The sequence below is a fragment of the Dysidea avara genome, chromosome 5 (genome assembly GCF_963678975.1).
Source record: "Dysidea avara chromosome 5, odDysAvar1.4, whole genome shotgun sequence".
NCBI classification, from domain to species: Eukaryota; Metazoa; Porifera; class Demospongiae; order Dictyoceratida; family Dysideidae; genus Dysidea; species Dysidea avara.
This window is the reverse complement of record NC_089276.1, coordinates 37041847-37069761: the sequence shown is the minus strand read 5'-3', so window position 1 is coordinate 37069761 and position 27915 is coordinate 37041847. Positions and strand designations below refer to the sequence as shown.

At 37.7% G+C, this 27915-nt stretch overlaps 1 protein-coding gene and 1 long non-coding RNA gene across 2 annotated transcripts in view; one reads left to right on the top strand and one right to left on the bottom strand.

Annotated features, from left to right (window-relative positions):
* LOC136257002 (uncharacterized) overlaps nt 1-27915 on the top strand; it is a 58826-nt gene extending 30911 nt beyond the window's left edge. The window contains exons 9-13 of the mRNA XM_066050094.1: nt 7262-7405; nt 16253-16387; nt 16444-16578; nt 16634-17461; nt 26803-27915. Of these exons, the coding sequence (XP_065906166.1) occupies nt 7262-7405; nt 16253-16387; nt 16444-16578; nt 16634-17461; nt 26803-27771 (2211 nt within the window). The 3' untranslated portion in view covers nt 27772-27915. The remainder of the gene's footprint in view (nt 1-7261; nt 7406-16252; nt 16388-16443; nt 16579-16633; nt 17462-26802) is intronic.
* LOC136257007 (uncharacterized) lies at nt 155-27361 on the bottom strand. The gene is made up of 5 exons (XR_010701768.1): nt 26771-27361; nt 23276-23413; nt 14560-14624; nt 1785-1854; nt 155-449 (listed from the first exon to the last, which is right to left on the bottom strand). It is a non-coding gene; the product is annotated as an uncharacterized lncRNA (long non-coding RNA).

Genomic DNA, 27915 nt, shown 5'->3' with positions numbered 1-27915 from the left:
AGTCGCCCCCACGTAATTTGCTCTCTAAGGGCGCAGCTTAAAGAATGGCACAGAGCACAACTGCTGTTACCAGTTGTTGACACAAGCTGTACGTAATTAGCACATGTAGCTGAAGGAAGTGTGCAAAACCACCTGAAAATTTTACAATTGTCACCATGCATTTTATAGCACCCCCACACAAAATTACACATGAAATTACAACATACAGAGGACTCATGAATACCAAATAGTTTTCACAACAATAATGTAAGAATTGTACAACAATGACTGTGATATAACTGCTATGAAAATCTTCTCCAGTGGCCCACCATGGTAGCAAGTCTCACACGACGGCATGTATATTCATCCAAACACAGTGGGAGTAACGAGTAATAAGTGCAGTCACAAGTTGGTATGACTCCATTTGTCGAATCCTGATGAGTGGGTGTGGCTCCAGTATGTCTAAACAGCTAACAAACATTCCTGTTATAAATATGTGCTAGAGTTGCAATATAATAGTATAGTTTACAACAATACATAGTCTCCATTGTATCACTATCAAACGACACTAAGTGGAGGATATTGTTGCATCTCTAGTATGTACACTCCATCAGTACAACCTGTCTTAATGGGCCACCAGTATAGAAATACAACCTCTCTTGAAAAGCCAATTCCAAATTGAGAATTTATACACTGCTACCTGCTTATTGAGTGAAGGTGGCAACATAGATAATGTATGCGTTCCTACTGGATTGGAAACGCCCGTATTATTTACGTAGTGACGTCATAGGCCATCCTCGTTTCGCTGCGCGTAAACTTTATGGCCTCGACAGGTGGAAGATTTCGCTGTTCTTGTAACCAGCAAATTAGTGTTTGTTGTTTACAGCTGGGTTAGTTATCACCTACACTAATTGGAGGCTGGACTGGGTAGGGACGCTGGAGGGCAGTAAACAATAGCGTAAGAAAATTCAGGTTCAAAGGTGAAATATGGTGTTTCAAAACGGTTGTGCAAATTTCCTAAAGAAACAGAAAGTGTAGCATTGTTTCTTTGCTGCTGTTTACACCACTTGTAGCAGGTAGAGTGTAGTAGGCTAGCTAGATATTCACTGCTTCACTGTATATTTCCACTGCCTCGATAAAACTTCAGAAAACAAGCACTACTTTGTGCTATTGTTTAGCTCAAGCTGAGCAGTACTGAAGCATAAAATTTATTTCAATGTATCACACATTTCTTTGGTTGTGTAAATGAGGTGACGAGAAGTTGGCTAATAGTACTGCTGTTGAATTATTAGCTGGTGCGTACCTGCCATTGTCACCTGTCGCAAACAATATTTCTCCCAGTACCCACAGACACGCTGTGTTCTTGTTCAGTACACAACGCAACACAATAAACAATGTAAAAGGAATGTCCACGCCTTCGAACCGGCCTTCAAACAAGCAAGAGAAAGCCAAACAGCCACTCAACAAATTTCCCAATGTTTGGCGCACCGTAACTAGGGTAGGAAAATAATTTAACTGGCGTTTCCAATCCAGTAGGAACGCATACATTATCTATGGTGGCAATAAACAAGTTCCACCGTAATTTATGCAGTGATCTGATCTTGTATATTCTGTCAGTGGATGAGATCCACTTGGCCAGGACAAAATATGACCCAAATGTCCTGGATGATCCATACTCAACCCACTTATGACCCAGTGGCACAATGGAACTGAGTATTTATAGAGAATACAGTTATAATTATTTCTAAGATGTGTGGACACATTACAACACATTACAACATGTGTATACAAGACATGCTACGTACCGTTTTAGCATTTCAAGTCACCACATTATGTACGGACCAGTCAACAATTTCATAGTGCCCATCAGTAAACCTGAAGAAAAGTTACAAAAAATAAAAATGCACAAAAATACAGTGAAACCTCATTTATAGGGCCAGCTCTGGGACCAAAAAAAATTTTGGCCTGAATAACAAGGTGGTCTTATTAATGAGGTCATAAACTATTGTTTATCTATATTTTGAACCTTCTATAGATGGCCAATATAATGAAGTGGTCTTATTGAAGAGGTGGACACTAAGTGAGGTTTCACTATACATATGGTTAACAAGAACAATATTAATGGTTAACAATAATATGCTGAAACTTTACTCAGGTCACTTCTTGTGGCAGATTGCTCTGTACACAAAATGACACATTCAGGGATAGTATTTAGATGGATGATAAAGTAACGCATTATGACTTAAATACTCATGATGTGTCACTGCTAGGCAGTATCTGATATGGCTACCATATACACGAGGCAGTATCTGATATGGCTACCATATACACGGCACTGCCAAAGCACAACATCGCACTCGCTTGCACGCACAATTTTGCTCAAAATTTTAAAAATTGATAATTAAGGGGTATGGCAACTGTTTCGCTCGCAAGACTGTGTGGCAGCTGTTCCCCTTCTGTACAAGTGGCCACCAAGACAGGTCCACTGTGGATGAAAGCCAGGCACTAGATATTTGGTATTTCATGTGTTCAAGGCATTCCGGGGCTTCTGGTAGTCTCAAATCTCACCACAGTTTAACTCAGGCAGTGTTGTGGTCACCACTAAACCACTGGAATGCTGTGTTACGTTCATCTTATGCTTGGCTACTATATGGTAGAACTGAAGGGATACTCTGAAAAATATAATATAATATACTTTCACTTATAAGGACCAAAAGTGAAAATTTTTACACTTTGGGCTGACAGCCAACTGCCTATGTCTGAAGCAGTGCCTTTGGTGCTCTAACAGATTGGCTGCCCCCTTGCTGCCGGTACTCACTATCTCATACACTGTTCACACTAAATCCATCTCTATAGCCAGTTAGAACAGCATGCTTCTTACCATTTTAAGGCCGCAAAATGCAGCCACTTCCTTAATAAGCTAGGTCAGAAAATTTTGTCTGTACCTGAATAATGACCAGTTTTCACTGTACTATTAGCGATTAGTGATCATGGAGGATTATTTATTAAGATACTAAGATATACAAATGCTACAACCTCTAAATATAGCAGTAAAATTTTTACCCTGGTCCAATAGAGCAATAACTTTTACCTCACAAAATTACATTAAAATGTGTAACCGCAACTTCTGCGGGGCAAATTCAATGGCGGAGCACCTTCAAGAGGCTGCAACTTGGCTTCTGGTGCTCCATTCGGCATGAAACTTACTCAGGACATAGATGAGAAGTTGGGAAACATGATGAAAAACATCACTTGGGCATCAGGTTGGTTTAAAAGGTAGCTAGTAGCTTTGATAATAATATAAATCAATAATAAATGCTCACAGTGGGCACAGAGACAAACTCTGCCCAGGTTGGTTTTACCCAGGTTAAAAGGATAAAACAGCTTCCCACGCAATTATCAGCCATAACTCACCCAGCACGGATCAAACTAACCTGCACTACTTAATATCTGTTATACTACTCTCTTCTTTGTTCCTGACAACGTGGTTTCATTTAGAAAGACAGTCTCAACAAACCTCAGGCAAAGTAAGCTCGTGCCCCAATGGCATGCGTACATTTTCTACCCCGGGGAAGTGATTATGTAATGACTGTGACGTCAGGTGTTACCACTCTATCTCTAATAATCGTGAGAGACTCTACTGTACAAACCGAGATACAAACACATGTTTTATCATGCCAGTATGCGCTAATTGCCTTTTTACAATTAAGTTTTACAACACAAATACATGTATAGTTAGACTCACCAATTGTGTCTCAGTAGCACTAAATCCCTTCTACATGAAAAGGCAAGCAATGAGACAACAGCCTCTCAAAGATCACAGCCTATTCTGGTGCGCTTATTTAGTAGTAATATAAATTTTAACGGCGTTTATTTACAACAGGACATAATTACGTGCTCCTCTATTGTCTCTGTACATACTTGCCATTTCTCTACTATTCTTATTTCATTTCACAAGAGTTCCTATTACAAAGGCGTGGTTTCTCCACTTGAATTAGTCAATGTGTGAAGTAGATCGAGATACTCTAATAGAGCAGTCAATGACTCTAACAGAACAGTCACGTTTCTATAAGTGCTGTATTTTTATATTGTAAAGTCTGTAAGTAGCTAGTGATTTAAACTATACAATCCAGTGTTAGGCAGAAGTCGTAAATATGCTGTAATATTGATTGCTGTGTTACAGCTGTTTTGTGACTGCTCTATTAGAGTATCTTGATGCAGTACAAGATGAAAGGCAAAGTGTTACTAAGGGTTTAGCTAGTGTTAGTTGACTGCAGTTGCATGCCACTAAAATTACAGTTGTATTTTAATATTCTATCACTGTAATCTGGAGTTTCTGTCAAAACCATGGAAACTCACCTATTGTTTTCAACAGTATATGCTTACTCTAACAAAAAGTATTGAAATCCCATCCAAAAACAACTTGTAGCTGTAAAAAAGTGCGCGTCCAAGTAAAGCAGAGTTAACTGCGACAAAAAGTAATGATATCATAATGCGGCCATGTGTGAGGTGTGCAAGTTGTAAAAATTAATATTAGCTATAGTATGTTCACGTTGAGCTGAATCCTGAAAAACAGCTAAAAATTAAAAGTGGATTTTTTCTCAACAGAGTTAACATTTCAGCCAACCAGATGATTATTGGTAACAACAAAGGTGTCAACAACAAACACGTATGGTTTGGCTCCGTTACAAGTTCGGGAAAGGGATGTACTGGACACTGTACTTATATGGCTTCCACATAGGAAATGTATTGTGAAAATTTTGATTGGCCATTTCAACAAAAAGATTTTGAAATATTTTTAGCGGGTCAAGCAGTACTACAAATGAGCCAAATTTCAAGATCGTGTGTAATTGCATCCATGAGTTATTAAATGTTTTTGAGGATTCAGCTCAACGTGAACATACTATAATCAGATAATACAATATTATTGTTAAAGTGTTAATGAGAACTATGTGATACTGCTAGTTTTTAAGTGTGTGAGCATCTTCATAAATGCCACATAAATTTGATTCTCAATAAAGCAATGTGTATAGATTCTCTGATAGCAATAAATAGTTTGAGTTTGGCCGCCTTTCCTTTGTACAGCAATATTAATTTTTACAACTTGCACACCTCACACATGGCCGCATTATGATATCATTACTTTTTGTCGCAGTTAACTCTGCTTTACTTGGACGTGCACTTTTTTACAGCTACAAGCTGTTTTTGGATGGGTATTAGGTTACCTGTAATTGTTTTCTTGTTTTTAATGCTGTATTTGATGTTAGATGGACTAATATTATTCCATAAAGGTGATTTTTGTCACGTACGATGTCTCTAGGATGGTTTTTAAAGGTGGCATTTTAAGTGGCTCATGTGACTTCTTTGGGGATCCCTACTTTACAGTACAGTACACTCGCAAAGCATGCCTGCAGTTTACCACACTTGCAGGTGCATCACACAAGTGAAATAAATTAGATGTAACATGGGTAAAGTGTCAGTGAGTGGTTGAGTAGTAATCAGCTCTGTAATGCATAGCTGGCCCCAATGTTTTGCAAAAGCAAACATCCAAGTTGGTCAAAACACAAAAGCAAACATCCAAGTTGGTCAAAACACAGGAAAGGAGACAAAAGTTAAGAAGTCCGGTCAAATTGCTTGATGTCCACTCAACTTTCACAATGTTCTGACAGTACGTCAGCACATGTCTGAAATGTTATTTTGCACACTGTTGTAAGACCTGTTTGTATTGAGTATGTGTACCATCACACACACACACACACACACACACACACACACACACACACACACACACACACACACACACACACACACACACACACACACACACACACACACACACACACACACACACACACACACACACACACACACACACACACACACACACACACACACACACACACACACACACACACACACACACACACACACACACACACACACACACACACACACACACACACACACACACACACACACACACACACACACACACACACACACACACACACACACACACACACACACACACACACACACACACACACACACACACACACACACACACACACACACACACACACACACACACACACACACACACACACACACACACACACACACACACACACACACACACACACACACACACACACACACACACACACACACACACACACACACACACACACACACACACACACACACACACACACACACACACACACACACACACACACACACACACACACACACACACACACACACACACACACACACACACACACACACACACACACACACACACACACACACACACACACACACACACACACACACACACACACACACACACACACACACACACACACACACACACACACACACACACACACACACACACACACACACACACACACACACACACACACACACAATGTACTTATACTATGTACCATAAATCGGGAAAATTTCAATGTTGAAAATTTTCATAGTTAAAAGTTTCAGTGCAACGTATTTTCGTCATTTACCATTGATTACAGCAAATATAAAACATAGTGTAACTAGAAGCAAAACAATGTCACAGCGGCACCGTGTCAGTGTCGAAGGTCGTGTATACTTGTATGTTTGAAAAGAGATAGCCACTACAACCACACCTGCTATAGCAGCTCTGCTGGATCAATAGTGTATAGCGATAGCTAGCTATACCATCTTGCCCGTAGCACAGATAGCGAGTGCCACATCAGAGTAACTATCTATGCCTGTAAGCCCACTGCTCAACCTGATGATATGAAGCTCCTCAGTGTGGATCCACTGTGTTGAAGTGTGATGGATTTTAACTGTAACTGCATCATAGCCTAACCAACATTTTTATGCTTGGAATGTTGGTAAAAATTCATTGTTTTAATTTTTGTCAATACAGTCAATGACAAAATTTTGATGGTAAAGTTTTCCTGATTTATGGTAGGCTTCAAAAGGTCTGCAGGTACTAGTGAAGGATTGTGATGTGTACAAATTTTTTTAGTTGCAGTCAAATGTATCGCCACAGCACACATAGTATACAGTATCAAATGGTATGGTAGTACCATTTAAGTAGGGGTCACCCTGAAAATTTTGGCGCTGCCCAATATTCCGCCTTTGCTGTAATACCATCATTCATCTCTTGTTTCACTACCTTTTGTTGTATAGATCCCTACTTCATTTTTAAATGAACAATATTTTAAAATACTAGTAACATTATATAGATCCATCCATTGTAAATTGCAATATATACTCATTGCAGGCTACTAAAGGTCTACAGCTACTAGTGAAGGATCATGAAGAGGTGAAGGATGCCGGTGAATCATCAGTAGTACAATTAGAAGACAAAGAGAATACATTACTGACTAAACTTCAGAGATTAAATTTAAACCTATTGGATGTGGAGGTAAATACAAATAGGGTAATATTTACTGCCTGTAGCAAATTGTCCTTTGACCAAATATACCACAAATAATGTGTGGTGGATACAGGGGGTTGCATTACTTTTGACTGAAACCACCTTCTGAAAATGGCACACACTTGTGAAATTAGTTAACGGAGAAGGCGAATTTATGTAGTTGGCAGACTAGTAGCAAAGTGCTACATGATAGTAAAAATATGTTCACATTAATTGTGTATAATGACATGGTTAACCTTTACTGCCACTCAGGTACCTTGTTGGCACTGTGGCAGGGGTGCTTTTAGAGAATTTCCAAGGTTTCCGGAAATCCATTTGGGTTTGGCTTGCCTCAGAACAGCTGTCCAACCACTAGGAAACTAGTTATTAGCTAGCTAGTATTATACTGATTCTTCCTAACTATATACAACCAAACTATCCCATAGGGCATAACACACAAATCATACTCACCAATATTAATCAGACAGCTGATACTATTACTTTTTCTTGCAGTAAAACTCAGGGATTACACCTCAAGTTTAACCATTGTTTAATCATTGTCCATTATTAGTAGCAAACCTTCCAAGACTACATGCAGAATTCAAACAAACAATAGTGGTGATGGTAGCAGTGATAACGAAGAACAAACGCCAAGATGAAGAGGCAAAGAGTTGATTAGCTCCTTAGATATATACTCTCTAATAGAACAGTCACTTTGTAGTGAAATACTCTAATAGAGCATTCACTGATTAATGTTCCAAGATGATTGTAAAAAAATGTTGCTAGCCTAGTGAGCTATAGCTAGTGTAAAGTTAGCTAAATAAGCTAACCATACAGTACGAATTCAGTAGATAGATAGACCTATCTATAATCTATCCTAGACATTGATATTCAACTGCACAGCTATAACTATTGGTCAGCTAGCACTAGCTATAGTAGCCTGGCTGCAATTTATTTTGCAGGTACAGTGAGTAGCTACAATGGCAGCAAATGACTTCCATCAGTATTTTTATTGGAAGAAGGCTGTAACTCATATGAAAAGAAGTTTAAAGCACTAAACACAACAAGTCCCATTGCATTATGCTTTTAAGTTTCCTACAAGATTAGCGATGTAGAATATGGAAGGCCTTGATCTTTTAACTGAACTTGGTTTATTGAGTGTGAATGGATTGCATACTTACCACATGTAACTAGATAGAGTGTAAGTACTGTAAATACTGTACCCTTTCTAAGATTTTGGTAAATTGATAAGCTATAGTCAAGACACCATAGTATTTGTGCATTGCAGAAGTTCTGGTAAACATTCAGAAGCTGATGGCATGAGATGATAGTAGTGAAGAATAGTAGAGCAAGTTCTATTAAAATTCATACATTATAAAACTAAAACCATGCCATGCTCACAAGATCCCTGCATCTGCAGCTGAGTCCAGTGGCGTAGCCAAACCCGGGCAAGCCAGGGCATTGCCCGGGCATCAGACTTCTTTGCCCCACCATCAGCTCCTAGAGTAATTATAAAGACGTGGGCTGGATAGCTCGAGATTTTGCTAAAGTTACTTAACTAGTCACTGTACAAGAATAAGTATAGCACAACTTATACAACACTCACCATGCCATTATCGCCGATGGTTTCCTTCTTTTTGGCTAAACAGAGATGGGTTATCCAAGGGATTTTCCCTACGAGTAACTTGATTATGCACAAGTAGAGGAGGCAATAAATAGAAGCAAGATCACGTGATTACAAAAAAAACCGTGCAGCATTGTCGTAAGGAGTGAAAGACAAAGAATGGACGGTTTACATTTGGATTAAGTGATCACGGTAGCTATTGGTGTGGTAAAAACTCGGGAGGCAAAGCAGTCTAGAGGTATTTGTGAAATTAGCACCCATCTATCCATGTGGATACTGTTCAGTTCAAACGGTATGGAGTACTTGTTCAGTCAGCAATTCTTTTCTTTTTGTTTCCACTTTTCTAGGCTAACAACTGTAGTGGCAGAGCATAGTCATCACGTGATAGAGCGCCTCGTGCTTTAATTCAAGAATCTTTGTAGTCTGGTATTAAGACACATGTAGCTAAATGTATGTAATATGTTAGAAGGCCAATAGCTAGCTAGGCGTTCGCTTCTATTAGTTTGATATTAGTCATCTTGCATGCAGTAGTGTAGGATGATACATAATGCATTTTTTAAATGTTATATTGATGTCCATATGAAGATGGGCATGTGTACGTGTGTTGCATGGGAAATGGCTTGCCCACCCATTGCCCAGGCATGGCGAAACGTCTGGCTACGCCACTGGCTGAGTCCTACTATGTACCACTGGAAACGCTACCATAGATCCACCCATAAGTGGCATTGGTGGTGGCATGAGACTATCAATGAGTAGATCAAGATACTCTTAATACAGAAGTCAGCTATTCAAATACTGCAATCATGTGCTTGTAATAAAAAGATCACATGCACTAGAGAGCATAGCCGAATGCTTTATCATTATGAACAACAAAAATGTACCATGGATCCTTCAAATGCTGGGATTTCCTTCTACAAATATGTGACTGGATTTGCGAAAAGGGGTCTTCCACACACATCCAATTTACCAACTTTGACAATTCATAACTTCTGATAGGAAACAATTATTGCCTTGAACTTTGGGAGGTAGTTAGCACCAACACAAGTTACTAGATGGAGACAATTTCAGACCTGTATCTCTCTTGAACACAAAGTTATGGTCTTCCAAGTTCATACAATTGGATGTGTGTGGAAGACCCCTTTTCGCAAATCCGGTCACATATTATGGAATATAATCAATATACACAGTATGACTGAGTGTTATAGACCAGGAAATGCTACAAAATAAGTTGCTACCTTTGTGCTATAGTTAGCTCCAGTTTTTAACTATACAAATATCTTACAGTATTTGGGGGGGTTGCACCTCAGACTCCTATCATTCAACATTGTTGAAGGATAGGAAACTGAGGTACACTGCAACCTTTTACGATTTGTGGATCTACGATTTCTAACAGGGGGTTTCCAGTAGTAGTAGGACTCAGTAGTGTTGCACCAATAATCGGTTCAATAATCGGTTCAATAATTGGTATCGAGCTGATATTGGCTACTAGCCGATTAATCGGTTTTGATGAAATCAAAGCTGATATTAATTTCCACTGCACTGTGTAGTATAATGATGTGGGGGAGGTTAGACATAAGTTATTTGGCATTTTAATTAAGTTATGTGTTGATGGTTTAGCAGTGACTACAAGCCATGCCCATAGTAAACTATCAGGTTTTAGGCCATGCCCAACAGTAAACTGAGGTTTTAGGTTTCTACAAGTACACAGAAAAATTTGGAATTTTCAACTAGAGTAGGGACCATAGCACATCGATAAGAAGTCCTGAAACAAGTTGGAGTAGGAACGATATTAAATCACAGTAAAACAATAAGAAGTGTTATATCCCTACTGTGCATTTTCACTATGGTATCTTGAGCACAGTAGGGATATAACACTTCTTATTGTTTGACTGTGATTTAATATCGTACTTGTTTCAGTACTTTTATCAATGTGCTATGGTCCCTACTCTAGATGAATATTCCAAATTTTTCTGTGTACTTGTTTGTTAACTTTTTATATAAATAATTATTATGATTGGTGAACCCACACATACCACATCTGAAATGGTGCAGCATGCCCCAGCTATATCAATTATCGTCTAAAAAGTGAAGTATCCATTATGCTTTGCTGTCAGCTATGTTCAACCTGTTACACAGCATTTCGGATCAAGAACAGTTCGAAAAGCACCTCTGCAATCAAAATAGCCACTACGAAAAATACAAACAATTTCCGTTATGAAGGGAAGCCATCACGTGCTACCACAAAATCGACACTTTTCACTGTCAGCAAAGATGAATGGGACACAAAGGAGGACACTGGTAAGTCCATGAAGAATGCATTGTACGTACTGCAGTATGCCAAAAGGCACCAGTCGGGCTGAAGCGACATCAAACAGTGAAAAAATCAAGCCCGTAGCCTTAGCCATTATCGAGTTACGCTTGTCTGAAGACATCAGGCAGTCGTTCAGTCAGTAGAAAATTCCATTAAATAAATTATTTTTAAAATTCCGTAGCAACTTGTTGAAAGTGTTTCGGGTTGATCTGAAAGTTTGTTTGGGCTTACTGCCTCATCATCGTCAGGGAAAATTGAGGCTGTTTTGGGTGATATTATTCCATGGGCCACGCCTACTCCATTGTGGTCCCTACTATACTGTAACTATCGTACTGTATAATGTAGTACCAGCCATTTGTCTCAACTGTATAGCAGTAGTAAAATGCACTTAAAACCTGTTTACATGAGTAACTTTTACTTGTGGTATACATCTAGCTTTACATTTTAGCCTGTATACTAGGGTTGGGCGATATTGAAAATTTCCTCCCACGGTTATTGTGGAGCTTATTATCACGATTATTGCAAATATCACGGTATTGAAATGAACTATAGCAAGTACACTCAAAACTGTTTACACAGTATATTTGCATGGGTGAACTTTGTTTACCAGCTACGGGCGACCAGCTACCACAACCGCAAGGAGTTTGGAAAAACCAGCCTAACTTATAGAGCATGGAGTACATATAAATTTTGAAGGAGACATAGCTAGTTTCTATGTATATAGCTAGCAGATAATTTACTAAGGCTTACTAATGTGAAGCCAGAATTGTTATCCCACAATCACGGTAGTGCTGCATCCAGTACACGTGCCTCGCCTGCATATATTCTAATAATTAGTGCGTCGCTTCGTGTAGTAGCGCATGGGTTAGGCTTGTTTGCTAGTACAAAGAGGCTAAAATACTGATTGACAAGTACAACATGGCGTTGTTAACACGTGTAAGTGTGTAGTTGCAGCTGTATTCCCGCTATGATATCGCAATAACCGTTTATACCGGTATGGCGGCTTTTCAAAAACTAGGCGGTATCGGTTATTGCCAGCTGTAATATCGCCTTGTTACCGTCATACCGGTATATCGCCCAACCCTAATCAATACTTATATCACTACTATATTTAATAATGATGAAGATGAGTGTTAGTGTTATTAGTGTATATTGGATGGGTTATTGGTATCGGCTAATTCTGTTGCTTACGATCAGTTATCGGAATGATCGGCTAATTTGGATATTGGTGCAACACTAGGACTCAGCTGCAGAATCAACATGTAATTATTCAAAATGTTTATTCAATAAGCCTAAGTTGTTACCTAACACAATCTCCAAAGGCTAAAAGTTTAAAGTTCCTGTGGGTCAGTACTTTTCAATTCCTTATAGCGAGAGCATAAATACTTTACAAGTACACAAAAATTTGGAATTTTCAACTAGAGTAGGGACCATAGCACATCAATAAAAAGAACTGAAACAAGCTGGAGTAGTGCACGATATTAAATCACAGTAAAACAATAAGAAGTGATATATTCCTACTGTGCTCAAGATATGGAAATGTACAGTAGGGATATAACACTTCTTATTGTTTTACTGTGATTTAATATTGTGCACTTGTTTCAGTACTTTTTATCGATGTGCTATGGTCACTACTCTCAGTGCCAGATCTAGAAAATTTCAGAGGGGTTTCAGGTTCACAATAACTGTGATCCCTACCAGACTGTCCAGCTGGTTTACTTGATAGCTCAGTGGCCTACAGCTAGCTACATAGATCTAGTAAACTAGCTTGCAGTGAATCAGTAAAAAAAATCACTCCACAACATTGTTTCACAGTTGAACCTTACCAATGAATCTTATCAATCCAAGCCTTTGCAGAATGTTTTGAAGCAAAACAGCATTTGCATTTATTAAAACAATAGTTATTTTAGAAGAGCTTAACATGCTTAAACGTTGTAATGGCATTTTCAGTGATTTCAAAGGCAATAGTATGAAATTTAGCCAGTAGAAATAGTTCCAAATATAATACACTATGTATAACTCTTGGTGATTTTATCACCCACACAAATTGTAAATAAACTGCATGGGGCTCGCTTCCTATTAACAGAGGAGGTTTCAGCTGAAACCATTACAACCTTCCCGTATCTGCCACTGACTCTAGTTGAAAATTCCATATTTCTTGTGTACTTGCTTGTTAACTTTTTTTTGTAAAATAAAATTATATATGACTGGTGAACCCATGCAAAAAGAAATGACACCATGCACCCCAACTATCAATTATTGTCTGAAAAGTGAAGTATCCATTACACTCTGTTGTCAGCTATGTCAACCCATTAACACAGCATTACAAATCAAGAACTTTTTGAAAAGCACCTCTGCAATCAAAATAGCCACTATGAAAAATATGGATGATTTCCAATACGAAAAGAAGCCATCACACACTACCACCAAATCGACACCTTTTGCTGTCAGAAAAGATGAATGGGACACAAAGGAGGACAGGGTAAGTCCATGAAGAATGTATTATACATACTGCGATATGCGAAAAGGCACATGTCAGGCTGAAGTGATGTCGAACAGTGAAAAAATCAAGCCTACAGCCTAGCTTTGCCATTATGCTTGTCTCAAGGCATCAGTCAGTCAGTCAGTTACTCAGTCAGTCAGTCAGTTACTCAGTCAGTCAGTCAGTCAGTCAGTTACTCAGTCAGTCAGTTGATAGAAAATTCAGTTCAATAATTTAAAAAAAAATCCATAGCAAGTTGTTGAAGCATTTTGGTACATACCTAACCAATACTGTCTCACCGTCATCAGGGAAAAGTGAGGCTGTCTTTTGGGTGATGTTTTTCATGGGCCACTGTGGCCCAAACCTTTGTGATCCTTATTATGATACAAATTGTATATATATGGGTTTAACAAGAAGGTGTGGCACTACAATACGTCAATTTACGTAACAGAATCTGTATTTGTGTACGGCAAAAAGGTCAGTAAAATCAATGCAGGAAAACATTCTTCGAAGTACTTCTGCTCACTATATAAAGCATCAATTAATCACTACTTGAAATAGACACCTTGTAGTCATACTTTATCAATACGTGGGCTTTGCTGACAAAGAATAGTAGGATGACTTTTCTGTACAGGTGATTTATGAAACCCAAAATTAAATCACCTCCCAAAATTTACTGTTAGCTTGTGAAAAGTAACTGATTATTCCATGCTCAAGTTTATTAATAGTTTTAGTCCTCACATTACCTGCTTAAGGCTGTTTTTATCATAGTTTGGTAGGTCAGTAACAGTTGATGTCGCATTTCTTTGCCCTACAAAAATGGAAACGAATACACGGTAATTTGTGAATATGGAACATTTGTATAATCACACAACTAGTTACCATTAGCCCTCCACTTTAATTTGGCTACTATATGTCCCTGGAGTATGGTTAGCTGTTATCATAATCATTTGCAACCGAAAACAGGTCTTCCAAACACATCTGATTCTGTACACTTGGGAGACCATAGCTCGATGTTCAAGTAACATATTAACCTGAAATTTTCTCAAGTTATTCACCCTTGTTGGTGCTCACTGCTAACTATATTTTAAGTTAACAGCTCTTTCCAATCTGAAGTTATGAATTGTCAAATTTGGCAAATTGGATGTGTGTGGAAGATCCCTTTTCACAACTTTAATGTGGTCACATTTGTTTATCAACATCAGATTAATAATGTACAAATGAGTTATAACAGGAATTCTTTATCATATGTAATTCTAAATTTCATCCTGGTGAAATAAAGTTTGACAGATATTGAGAATAGCAACGTAATTGACATGGTTAGTTTGTATCAATTTGAGTGTTTTTGTCATCCAACTTACAAAGCTTAAGTGAAATTTTCCCTAAAGATGGCCTTTTAGAATTACAAGAAGTAGCATGTAAAATTTTCACCATTATTATAAAAAAAGTTTTGCTGTATCACGAGTCCTCACTGAGGGTATAGAGTAGGTGGTGGTGAGATGGACAACACTTGGGGTCAAAATGGACAAGTGTTGTAATTGCGAGCTCCAGGCTAATTTCCACACACCGTTGGGGCCTCTATATAAGTACCACAATAACACAAAACATTTTCTGGCTACAGCTGCTACAACCTTGAGTTCCGTTATAGATTTGACATAAATTTTGGTGATCTTAGCAGCCATTTTTTGCATTGAAAATTCATTATTTTGTCTGAGACATAGAACATGATTTCAGATGAAAGGTCTTGCAGTATGAAACAATTTTGCTTTTATTTAAAGTCAATAACTTTCATTACAAAGTTATATCAGCCAAGAAACTAGAAAAGGTTACCGGGAATTTACACCCCAAGGGCACATGATCTCAAAGAAATTTGTGACTGATAAAATGATCAAAACCTTGGAGTAGAATGAGCCATTCACTTAAAGTCATTTGCAACCATGCTTCAGCGTCACAAGATAATGCCTCAGGAAGATACAAAAATGATTACAAATATAAATATGGCTGCATACGTAGGTCATCAAAGGTTGGCACTATATCAAAAACAAAAATACCAACCTGTCATCTGTAGCCACAATCACTGGCCAAATTGAAAATACTCTGACGTAAACTATCATAACAAAGCTTCTAAATGGCATTGTGTATGAAACTGCTTATACTATTATGTACAAATAATTGACCATGTTGCATGTTGATCTGTCATTTTGACAGATCATGTAAGAGACAAAACATTTAACACCACAAAAATGTCATAAGAAGTGTTATTTGTGTTAAAAGTTTCATAGCTATATCACAAAGTGCACAAAATGCAATTTTGCACTATACTGCTTTACTATTTCTTTCAACATCCATTAATTAAATTTTTCAATCAAAATTGTTACCAAATTTTATCTCAGAAGGCTAGTTTTATAAACATTTAGTCACTCTACACTAATGTTACAGAAATGGTCAGGATTTGTCAACTGGATACACACTGAGTTATCTGAGAGCAAAGAAAAAACTAATATTTTGGAAGACGAGCTTACTCTGACACAAGGAACAGTTTATAAATTACAAGAGACAATAAAATTACAACAGGTAAAATGATTATCACTTACCATGCAAGATGAACAAACTTTTTTTAATTTTTACAGAGTCAACAAGAAGAGATGACCTCACAACTGATGATGAAGGATAAGGAACTATCACAACAAAAAGGGGACAACAAATTGTTAGTTAAGCAGTTCAGGGAGAGGAAAGACAGGAAGAGGAGAGAAACAATACCTCAGGTGTGTTCCTACTAATATGATACTGTTGAATAAATGTATCAAATGTAAACTACAGGACCAACTGGTCCAGCAGGAGCTACTAGGAAGTGGTAGATATGGGGAGGTGTGGAGGATGAGTTATGGTGACAAGACATATGCTGGTAAAATCATCCACAAGACCCTCCTACCAGGATATCCTGATATGAGTGTAGACCAGATAAACCAGTTTGTAGCTGACATTGAGAGTGTCTCTGCCACATTTAGTTCTTATGAACATCCTCATATAGAGAAATTCTTCACAGTAGCTCAACCAGCTGCTGATGGACCTCCCATATTGTTAACTGAACTGCTACCTGATAACCTCAACAGTTTTACTGCAAAGATGAAAGGAAAGTTACCCATTCATGTACAAATTGACCTCTGTTATGGTATGGCTAGAGGTGTACAGTTCTTACATGATGATGGAGTGATACATAACAATCTCCATGGGGGAAATGTGCTGATCACAACAGATGGACAACCCAAGATATCTGATTATGTCTGTCCACAAATTACTGAACTAAATGAGAAAACAACTCCACTATTTAAAGCTTATATGTCGCTTGAAGCAAAAAAGAACACTTCACTATGTTCCAGACCTTCTGACATATATTCCTTAGGAATACTATTTCTACAAGTGGCCACTCAAACTTCTCCTACTCTAATAGAGGATGATGAACTAACTGAAGTGCAGCGGTACAAACCACAACTAGATGACATTACTGACAATCCTCTACTACCAGTGATAATACAATGTCTTAACATCCTACCAGCCAGGCCCTCTATTGGTAAATTGTGTAGTCGTATCAACATTGCTAAACATAGTCCCCAGAATGTGATTTCTGGTGCTTTACATCATGTCAAGGTGAGACCATGTCACCCTACATTAGTGAACAATATTTACGGTATATAGTAAACTGAAATTTTATCAATTTAGTGGATCCAAAAATACTGTAACAACTTAGGAATATCGAGGCAGTTAAATAAATTTGAAAACATTAGGAATCTAAAAATATCAGTATCACAAGTGTATAATAACACTTACTGTATAATATATAATTGCAATGGTTGTACAACTATAGAGGTTCACTGACAAAATATTAGTATCAGTACTGATATTAATTGGTAAAAAGTTGAGTTTTTATCAGATACAGTAAGTTGCACTTAAGTGCTATATTGCCCATTCTTGTTCTATCTCCAGCACTGTGTGTAAAAATGTAGGACCAGGTGAGTGCTGTAAAGTTTTAATAAACGTAAACAATAAACCTTGACATGTGATGTATATGTATATGTAATAGGATGGATGGCTGTGGTATTCGGGATTGATAGTGCGAGCATTGTAAACAAGAAGGAGTAACTGTTTACAATGCGAGAACTATTAATCCCAAATACCACAGCCATCCGTCCTATTGCAAATTAATCCGACAACCATAGCAACTGTTACTAGGCAACAGAAATTCAAAAAATAACCATTGCAAAAGACCAATCACACTTAGCAACCGTTGCCTGGCAACCGTTGCTATGGTCTTAAAATGACTTTACCATAGCAATGGTTACCTAGCAACCATTGCTAAGCAACCATATTGTGTCATACCTTGGGGGCTTCTATCACTATGGTAACAATAGTTGTCAAGTCGGACATTTACTTCTAATATAAACACACCACAATATTTTAGCCAATCAAATTAGTATTATAGATTTTTGTCATGGGACCTTGACAAACAAGTGTAATACTAATTCTATTGGCTAATCGCTTGACGTATTTCAATATAATACGGTATTGAGAGTATTATACAGTATCACATTCAGTTGTTAGATTAACAATAATATTATACAGACCTTTCATGATGCTCAAATCCTGAGTTGGTGCAAGCTAGGGTTTTCTTTTACAGACATTATTATTATTATTTAAAATTCTTTTAGCACAGTAATATACACATAATCCAACATCTGAATGTGTTACTGTATAATACTCTCAATAGCAGCTTGATGTATTATATTGATATACGTCAAGCGATTAGCCAATAGAATTAGTATTACACTTGTTTGTCAAGGTCCCTTGACAAAAATCTATAATACTAATTTGATTGGCTAGAATAGTGTGGTGTGTTTCTATTAGAAGTAAATGTCCGACTTGACAACTATTGTTACCATAGTGATAGATGCCCCAAGGTATAACACAATATGGTTGCTTAGCAACGGTTGCTAGGTAACCGTTGCTAAAGGCAAAACTCATTTCTAGACCATAGCAACGGTTGCCAGGCAACGGTTGCTAAGTGTGATTGGCCTTTTGCAGTGGTTATTTTTTTAATTTCTGTTGCCTAGTAACAGTTGCTATGGTTGTCGGATTAATTTGCAATAGGACAGATGGCTGTGGTATTCGGGATTAATAGTTCTCGCATTGTAAACAGGAAGGAAATAGTGCTCGGCTTCGCCTCGCACTATTTTACTCCTTCCTGTTTATAATGCTCGCACTATTAATCCCGAATACCACAGCCATCCGTCCTATTACATATACGTATAGTTACTGAAAATGGCTTAGGTTGCTATGATAGTCAAATGTCCATATGTCTTCTAATGATCACTGCAGTGCTGTACAACACAAATCTTTGAAAAGTTGAAATAAGTGATGTTGAACTATCAAGTTTCTCTAATACACTTGCCAAATTCTTAGGGATAGACCCTAACGCTCCGATGATGATGGGTGCACATAAACTTTAGAATTATCATTATTATTATTGAAATACACATAGAAAACAAAATAATTAATTCTGGTACACAGCTAACTACAACAATCATCGAAACCTAACTAAGGTTCAAAGATGAATGTTCAGTATTCGACGCAACAGTCCAGCAGTTTGCAGTAAAACAGATTTCTGTTAGACACAGGGCTTCAAAGTAATAGTAAGTCTCTTTAACCAGTCATTAAACCTGGCGCTCAGAGCACCAAGAGCACCAATAACTATTGCAATTACATCTGCTTTAACATGCCAGAGTAATTAGTAAGTCCTGATACTTGTCAATCTTTTCAACTTCTTTACTAATAATATTAGAGTCAAAAGTACAAGAAAAGTCTACCAAAAAAGCATGTCTTTTTTTTCAACAATAAGATTAAATCAGGATGATTGGCATGGATAGTTCAGTCAGTTATAACAGTGAAGTCCCATAAAATTTTCACAACTATAAGAAACCAATTTGCGAGCACAAACACCAGTGTAAGCGCCACCTCACTTCATTATGATGCTACTTATACAATGTGCCAGCCAAAGTAGTGCACCCTGAGACAATTGAGCCACAGTCTCAATCTCTGATCCACACAGGCGACATGCTGGATCAGATCCACCTAAGATGGATGCATTGTAATACTTAGTGTTTAGTACCTGATCTTGAGTAGCTAAAATTAAGCTTTCAGTTTCTCAATCTTTATATCGGTATAGACAAGCCATACAAGAGTGGGCACAATTGTCATCATTTAAGTTAGACACATATTAGCCATGTAAAGGTTTTCCTAGCCAATTTTAAAAGTGTAAAACATTAATTTTAGTTGATCATTAAATCCTTCAGGAGCTACTGCGCTGGCTGACCAGTCAGCCCAACCAGTAAGATGAGAAATACTGGATTTAATTTATAGACACACTTGAAGATTTCGATGATGGTTGCTTGTGGTCAGCAACAGTGAACATTCTTACTATGTTTTGTTCACATAAACAGACGAGTCCTAGGAATATCATGGAAATATGCTTAATAAAGTACCACAATCAAAAACTTTTAGTTGTTGAGAAGACAGGCTAGACTCACACAATGACTAATGCAGGCACAGCACAGTGCAACACAGGCAAAACACAGGTGCAATGTCTATTCTATCAATGATAACTCTACTCAGTCAAACAGTACGGTAGTAGTAGGGGTTGCATCAAAAGTGAAGCATGCCACCTAAAATGCCGCCTTTAAAAATCATCTTAGAGACATCTTACACCATGAAAATCATCTTTATGGAATAATATTAGTCCATCTAACATGAAATACAGCATTAAAACAAGAAAACACTTACCGGTGACTGGATAGAGAATTTTTTAAAAACCTTCAAAACTTGAAATTTCATCTCACTCACTCATTCACTCACTCACTGCCTGACCACAGTCACAAGCCTAGAGCCCAAATGAAGCAGTGCACAGTCACCATTTTACGCCACAACAACAAACTCACTAGTGGGATGTGCTTTTAGGGGTTCCAACAAGTGTACACCCTGTGCGCTTTGTCTTCCTTTTATCTTCAGTCAGGTTGGTTGTCTTCTTCAAGCATCAAAACCATACCGAGGCATTAATTTTCTGTATCAACTTTTTTCTGTAGACACCACAAAATTATTTCAGAAAGCGCTTATGCTGCTGAAATAGCGGGGCGCTTATAATTTCAAGGGCTGCACGTGAAATCTGGTGAAACATTAAGGCTGCTGAGTTGCCACTTAGACTTTTGCCAACGTTTGGACTGCAATTGACAAAGAGATTTGTAGACGGATTGAGACTCGATGGCTTGTTCCTTTGAACACACTGACAGCGAGATCAGCGAGTGACTGGATAGTACTTTAGTGAAAATTGTACTACTTCATCCTGTTAGTCGATACTAAGCTCTAGATAACCGAAAGGGTCTGTTCATTCGATCAACTTCTGGACCCAGTGTATAGAATGTGGACCATCATACCAGTGAGACAGGTCATAGATCTGAGCACCACTGCTACTACAATCAAAGGTAAGCTATGCATGCTACTACAGGCCTATGTGCTTCCAATTTTGGCACAGTACATACTTTAATAAGCTGTACAGGAACTTAATGTGCCTATCAATGTCACGCCCCACCTACTCCAGGTCAGGCAGTGGGTGGGGATTTGTAGGGGATTCTTCACCCAAACTCATCCCCAGGGTAGGGGCATTTGTAACACAAATAGCCACACTTGGTCATATTGTTAGTGATTCCTGGGATAAATAATTCGAATTAGTAGGGGATTTGTAACTCAAAGTTGTCCCCAGGGGTTGGGAATTTGTCATCTAACATTTGTAAATCCCCACCAATCTCCACCTCTGCCCGACCTGGGGTAGGTGGGGCTTGACGTTGATAGGTGCACCATAGCTAGTTCACAAGTTACAGTGTAATTAGCTGTGCTACAACAATAAAAACTAAACAAACTAGTATTCTTAAAAATTGTTAATTTAAAAATGTAGGGATCTATGCAATAAAAAGTAGTGAAACAAGAGATGAATGACGGTATTACAGCATAGCTCGGTGGGAAAGTTGCGTACTTTGGCATTGAATAAAATTATAGATTTTTTTTCCCGTACAGCACTCGCGGCAGTGCTTTATCTAGTACATATATGCCACTTTCATACCTCACTTCAAAGGGAAGGAAGGCATATAAGTGATAAAATAGCACTGCTATCAGTGCTCAGGAATGCATTACCAGGAAATTGAGGTAGTATATACAAGTTATATCCCTCATATTCGTCCTAGGAGATGCATACCAAGCATTCACAGAAATCATCCGATTTCTTTGATGAAACTGTGTGATCTCTGCTTTAATATAATGACAGTTCACTGGATCGATAGTGGGTTTTAGTTCTGTAAAGTGAGCCTAAGCATAGATATTGGAGAAGAAGATAGTTCATCGTTTTACTGAATGAAGAAGGTCACAGGTTAGGTTATATTGCTGTTGTGATTGCATTCTAATCACGTGGAGATGTCCACACACTCGGTGTAGCGCTTAATTGATTTGGCCATTACTGCAAACATATTCACTACTTCATGGCTAGTAAAGTAGGTACTTTATATATTGTTGTTTTAACACCTGCTGCAATGTCACACCTGCATAGTGACACTGGACATGACACTTAATTGACTACCCAAATCAACATATTGTGCTGTCACTGAAAAGAAACTGTACACAAAGGAACAAACATGAGTCAGTGGGGCTAAATTTGCAGATCCGGTCACAAATAGATTGATACTCCCTAATAGAGCAATCAGCGGAAAACTGCAATAGAATCAAATGCATTGTACACCTTAGATCAATACTCTCTAATAGAACAGTCACTTTGTAGCTAAATACTCTAATAGAGCATTCACTGATTAAAATATTCCAAGATAATTGTAGGAAATGTTGCTAACCTTGGAGCACAATACAAGCATAATGGAAACATTAAAGAGCATAGTAAGGGTGAAAATTTTGGGAAACTCTTGAAAGCATTTTGGGCAAAATTTTAAGCATATTTGACTCAGGCCTAACTAAATGGCATTCAAAATTATGAAATTGCATCAACCAGATCTGTAAAAAAACCTGACATAGTGGCACAAGCCAATATTTTACATTGATTCAATGGGTCACTTGTGTATTCAGTTAAACACTTTGTTCTTGGTAAAGAAAGGGACTAACGGTAAAAATCTGGATACCATCTTATTCGCCCACTCAAAAGATAATAGATTACAACTGTTTTTGTAATTCCATTTTTTGTTGTTACTAGCTACTTTGTAGGGCTGTGATTCCAAAGTTATTGACATACGAGGCTGAAACCTCACCCGAGCATACACTTAGAATAAAGAATTCGAAAAGTGCATCATTATGCAATATATCAGGTTTTCACAGATCCAATTACAATACAGCTATAACTACTGTGTGTATATCCAAACTCACTCATAGCCAAAGGCAGATAAGACGGTTAAATTCTTTACTATGTGCTTGTATAAATAGTCCAAATTAAGTAGTACAATATAGTCTCAGGTTTGTGGTTTCTCTCTCCTAACACTTTCACCATACCAAGACAAATGGAGTCTACCATGACAACAGAACATGTCATTAAAAACACATACTGTATATTACATAACATGGCAATGACACACAATAGGACATACAGTGGCAATGACACAAACATATACAGTCAGCAACTGGAGTATTTTAACCCTGGGTGCCACTTTGTAAGAAGCCTCATACAGTTGTAGCTGCTCCACAGCTATATTATTCACACATACAACAAAACAAACATACAAACAACAAACGTACAAAAGACTTGAAGACACAGGAAGCCTCAGTAAGGCATACCATCTATTAGCCAGCAAGCTCAATTAGATCTAGCAACGAGTATATTTCCAGTGGCAGCAAACCATTTATATTATATAGACACTGTGACTTTTATATAAGATTGATATATACTCTAATAGAACAGTCACCCTAATACAACTGTCAGGCACATATTCAGTTGTAGTAGATAATCTAACAAAAAAAATTATAGCAAGCTTTTCTGCCAAAAATATATACCACCTAGGAAATTTTATACCCTATGCCAGACTGATTGCTATACCAGACTGATTTTTAACAGTTTATTTCAAGCTTGAGATACCCTAATAGAGCAGTCACCCTAATATAACAGTCAAATAAACATTAATAATTATACTGCAATAAACTATTCAAATTACTCTCATATTCAATGTCAGAGGGTCTAATCTTTAAAAATTTCCTGAGGGACACAGGGGTGGATCCGGAGGAGGGGGGACTTTGGGGGCTGAAGCCCCCCCCCCTTCACTTTTAGGCTTTACTTGATCAATATGCTGAGTATTATAACGAAATTTTGTCTTAGCATAATTATGATCACTAATAATACAAATACTCATAAAACCACCTTATAAACATCTTTCCAAGGCATTATTAGTGGATTTATGCTAAAATTTATGCAACAAGGACCCGGATCAGCATTGGAGGTGTACAAGATCGAGATACTCTAATAGAGCAGTCAGCTAACTACTCTAATAGAGCAGTCAGCTAACTACTCTAATAGAACATTCACTGAAAGCATATAGTTGGTTCTGTTATGGAATTTTTCCAAATCTGCCTGCACCTATACATACAATGAAGTACATTGGTCTGTTTAAAGGGCTTCATTCATCTACTTGTGTAGTTAATATGTATGGCAATACTTAATTCAGGTGCACAGTTTCCATTGAAAATGCTCTCAGATTCAATCTTGTATTGTTCAAATTTCAAAATTTTCCACTTTCAACATTATTATTCTAACATGCACCTATTCAGTGTTGTGCAATTGTGAGAGGGGTGCATCATGTACTTGGTTGTCTGTACCTACCCAAACTTTTCCATTAACAAAATGCTTCAGAGAGCCATACCTATAATCTAAAGGCAGTATATAAAATATCTACAGGCAGAAAATATTATGAATTTTATGTGGAAATGTCTCCAAATTGCAGTATTTTAGCATCTACTTTTCACAAATTTTCTGGGAGAGCATGCCCCCAGACCCCCCTAGTTCCAGCATGCTTTGCATGCTGGGAAGTGTGCTTTGCACACCTCTACCTAATAGATTAGTACCTTGAGTTAGCCCCCCCTTTTATAAATCCTAGATCCGCCCCTGGGACATGCTCCAAGACCCCTCTAGGTTGGCATGCTTTGCATGCTAAAACTGTTACCTAGCTAGCTATAAGCTTATCAGTTATAGTATGTATTAGCTGGATCCTCGAAAACATTTGGGATGTAATCTTGAATTTGCCTCATTTGTAACACTGCTTGACCTGCTAAAAGTATTTCTCAAAATCTTTTCATTCAAATGCCTAGTGTCACAATATTCACGGTCAATCTAAATTTCCACTGTACGTTTCCTGTGGGGAAGCCATAAACGTTGTATCCATTACAACCTTTCCTGAAATTGCAGTGGAGCCAAACCACACACTGGTTGACTGAAATATCAATTTTCTTGAGAAAAAATCCACTTTTCATTTTTAGCTGTTTTTTTAGGATCCAGTTCAACTTATACATACTATAGTGGTTTGCTTTTAGTTGGAGAAGTTTGTTCTTGTAATATCCTTTTGTCTGTTTTTCCTTATCTTACAGTACAATAGCAGTAGGGACGACAAAAGTGAGGTATGGATTATGACAAACATGACCCAAAACCATCTTCATTTTTCCTTGATGACAATGAAGCAGTATTGGTTAGGTAAAACTAAGCCCATACAAGTATTCAGGTCAACCTTAAATACTTTCAAAAAGTTCCTATGAAATTCCTATCCAATAAGCTCCTATCCAAATTCTATAGGCCATGCATACAGTGACAAACGGACATACAGTGACGACACAATGGGACATACAGTGACAATGACACAACAGGACATACAGTGACAATGACACAATGGGACATACAGTGACAATGACACAACAGGACATACAGTGACGACACAATGGGACATACAGTGACAATGACACAAAAGGACATACAGCAACAATGACACAATGGGACATACAGTGACAATGACACAAAAGGACATACAGCAACAATGACACAACGGGACATACAGTGACAATGACACATCATGACAAGTAACTTAGTTACAGACCTACTAACATTGAACACATTCACTATACAATGATATTCAAATTGTACTTAAAACCTGGTCATGGTGGACTAGATGTGATTGTGGGTTTCCGTTATATGATGAAACATTACAAGAACCACGTTTTAAGTTGGCTGACCATAAATTTATGGTAGTGCATTAATGGCTTCACATACATGGAATTATTGATGACTTTTGTACCATCCCTCCATCAGTTGTAATATATACATAAGCAGATTGGTTCTGGACAAATGTTACGTACCTTTTTTCTGTGTGTAAGACTCATAAACGATTTCATTGCTTATTAATTAGTATTGGGGGCATGTCTTTTGTCATACATGTACAGTCTCATCCATCTGGTGTCATTCTTTCCTTTGATGTGTTGTAGTTCAGTAGTAAGAATTATGTTACCAAACAAGTATACAAATATTACAAGTCATTAGTGATCATTACAATACAAGGAGGATCATCACTTGAATTGTCTGCTTTATCCATGATGGCTTATTATATGGGCTAGATATTCATTTCCACTTCAGGTGATGTTTAAACACATTTTATTCTACTGATCACTACTAGCTTGTAATTTTTTCCTTACAATTATTACATCACTTCCTAAAATTTGTGTACCCTTCAAATGTACACCATTGTCCCAGTACTATATATACAGTATACACAGAGTAGTGGTAAATGTTAGTTATAACGGATACAATAAATTTCTGACATTGTATCACAATTGTTAATTATGTGATAATAGTAATTTAATGTTACCATAACAACTGGAGGTACAGTAACTTACATCATTGTACACTGTATAATTCATTTCTACAGGATTCTCCAGAGTTGGGACTTTCCCTAGCAAGTGGCAAATACAAGATCAAGTGGACCAAATGTCATGATCTACCAGTTGGAATGTATTTAGCATATGCCACATTAATTGATGATGTCATCTATATTGGTGGAGGGTATTGTCCAGATGGTAATGACATGTGGTACATCTTCATGTATCATCTGAAAGAGAACAAATGGACTAGACTACCAACCCGTCTACCACAGTGTTATGGTGTTGTAGTTAACATTAACAACAACTTGACAATAATAGGTGGACAGGACTCTACTACTAACAGGATGACTAATAAAGTACTGACACTACAAGATCATCACTGGACCTCACTATACAGTGACATGAACAGTGCTAGGTGGAGACCAGCAGTATCATCACACCAGCACTACACTATTGTAGCTGGTGGTCAGGATCATGATGATGTAGTGTTAGACACTATTGAAATATTTGATATTAGTACTAACCAATGGACAATCAGTAAAACATGTCTACCTGAACCAATGTGGGCCATTAGTACTACAAACTGCAATAACTCTCTTGTCATCACAGGATATAATAACAAAGATAATAAAACTATCAATGGAGTATACATTACTACAATGGACAATATAATAGACCACTCCACCACCAGTAGCTCTGATGATGATAACAAGTGGACAATACTAGCTGATACACCATATTGGAGGACTACCATTGTCCCCCACACCACACCTCCTGTTATTGTAGGGGGATCTCAACAAGGTAACACCACTGATGACATCATGGCTTATGATGACAGTACTAACAGTTGGAGGACAGTATCATCTTTACCAATCAAATGTTGCTACTCAACTATTATTACATTACCCCAATCCATCATCATGGCTGGTGGGGTTAGTGATAATAGGACTATAGAGACTCGTAATACTACCACCCTCACCAGTGTGATGATTGGAGAATTAGTAGAGTGTAATTGAATATTTTATTGTGTTAATTATCTGTAAGTATGTACTAGTTACCATAGTAACATTGTTATGTTATCACTATACCACACACCTCATTTTGCATTTTGATTAATTAATTTGTAATTATAAAACAATATAAAACTAGTACATTTTGGG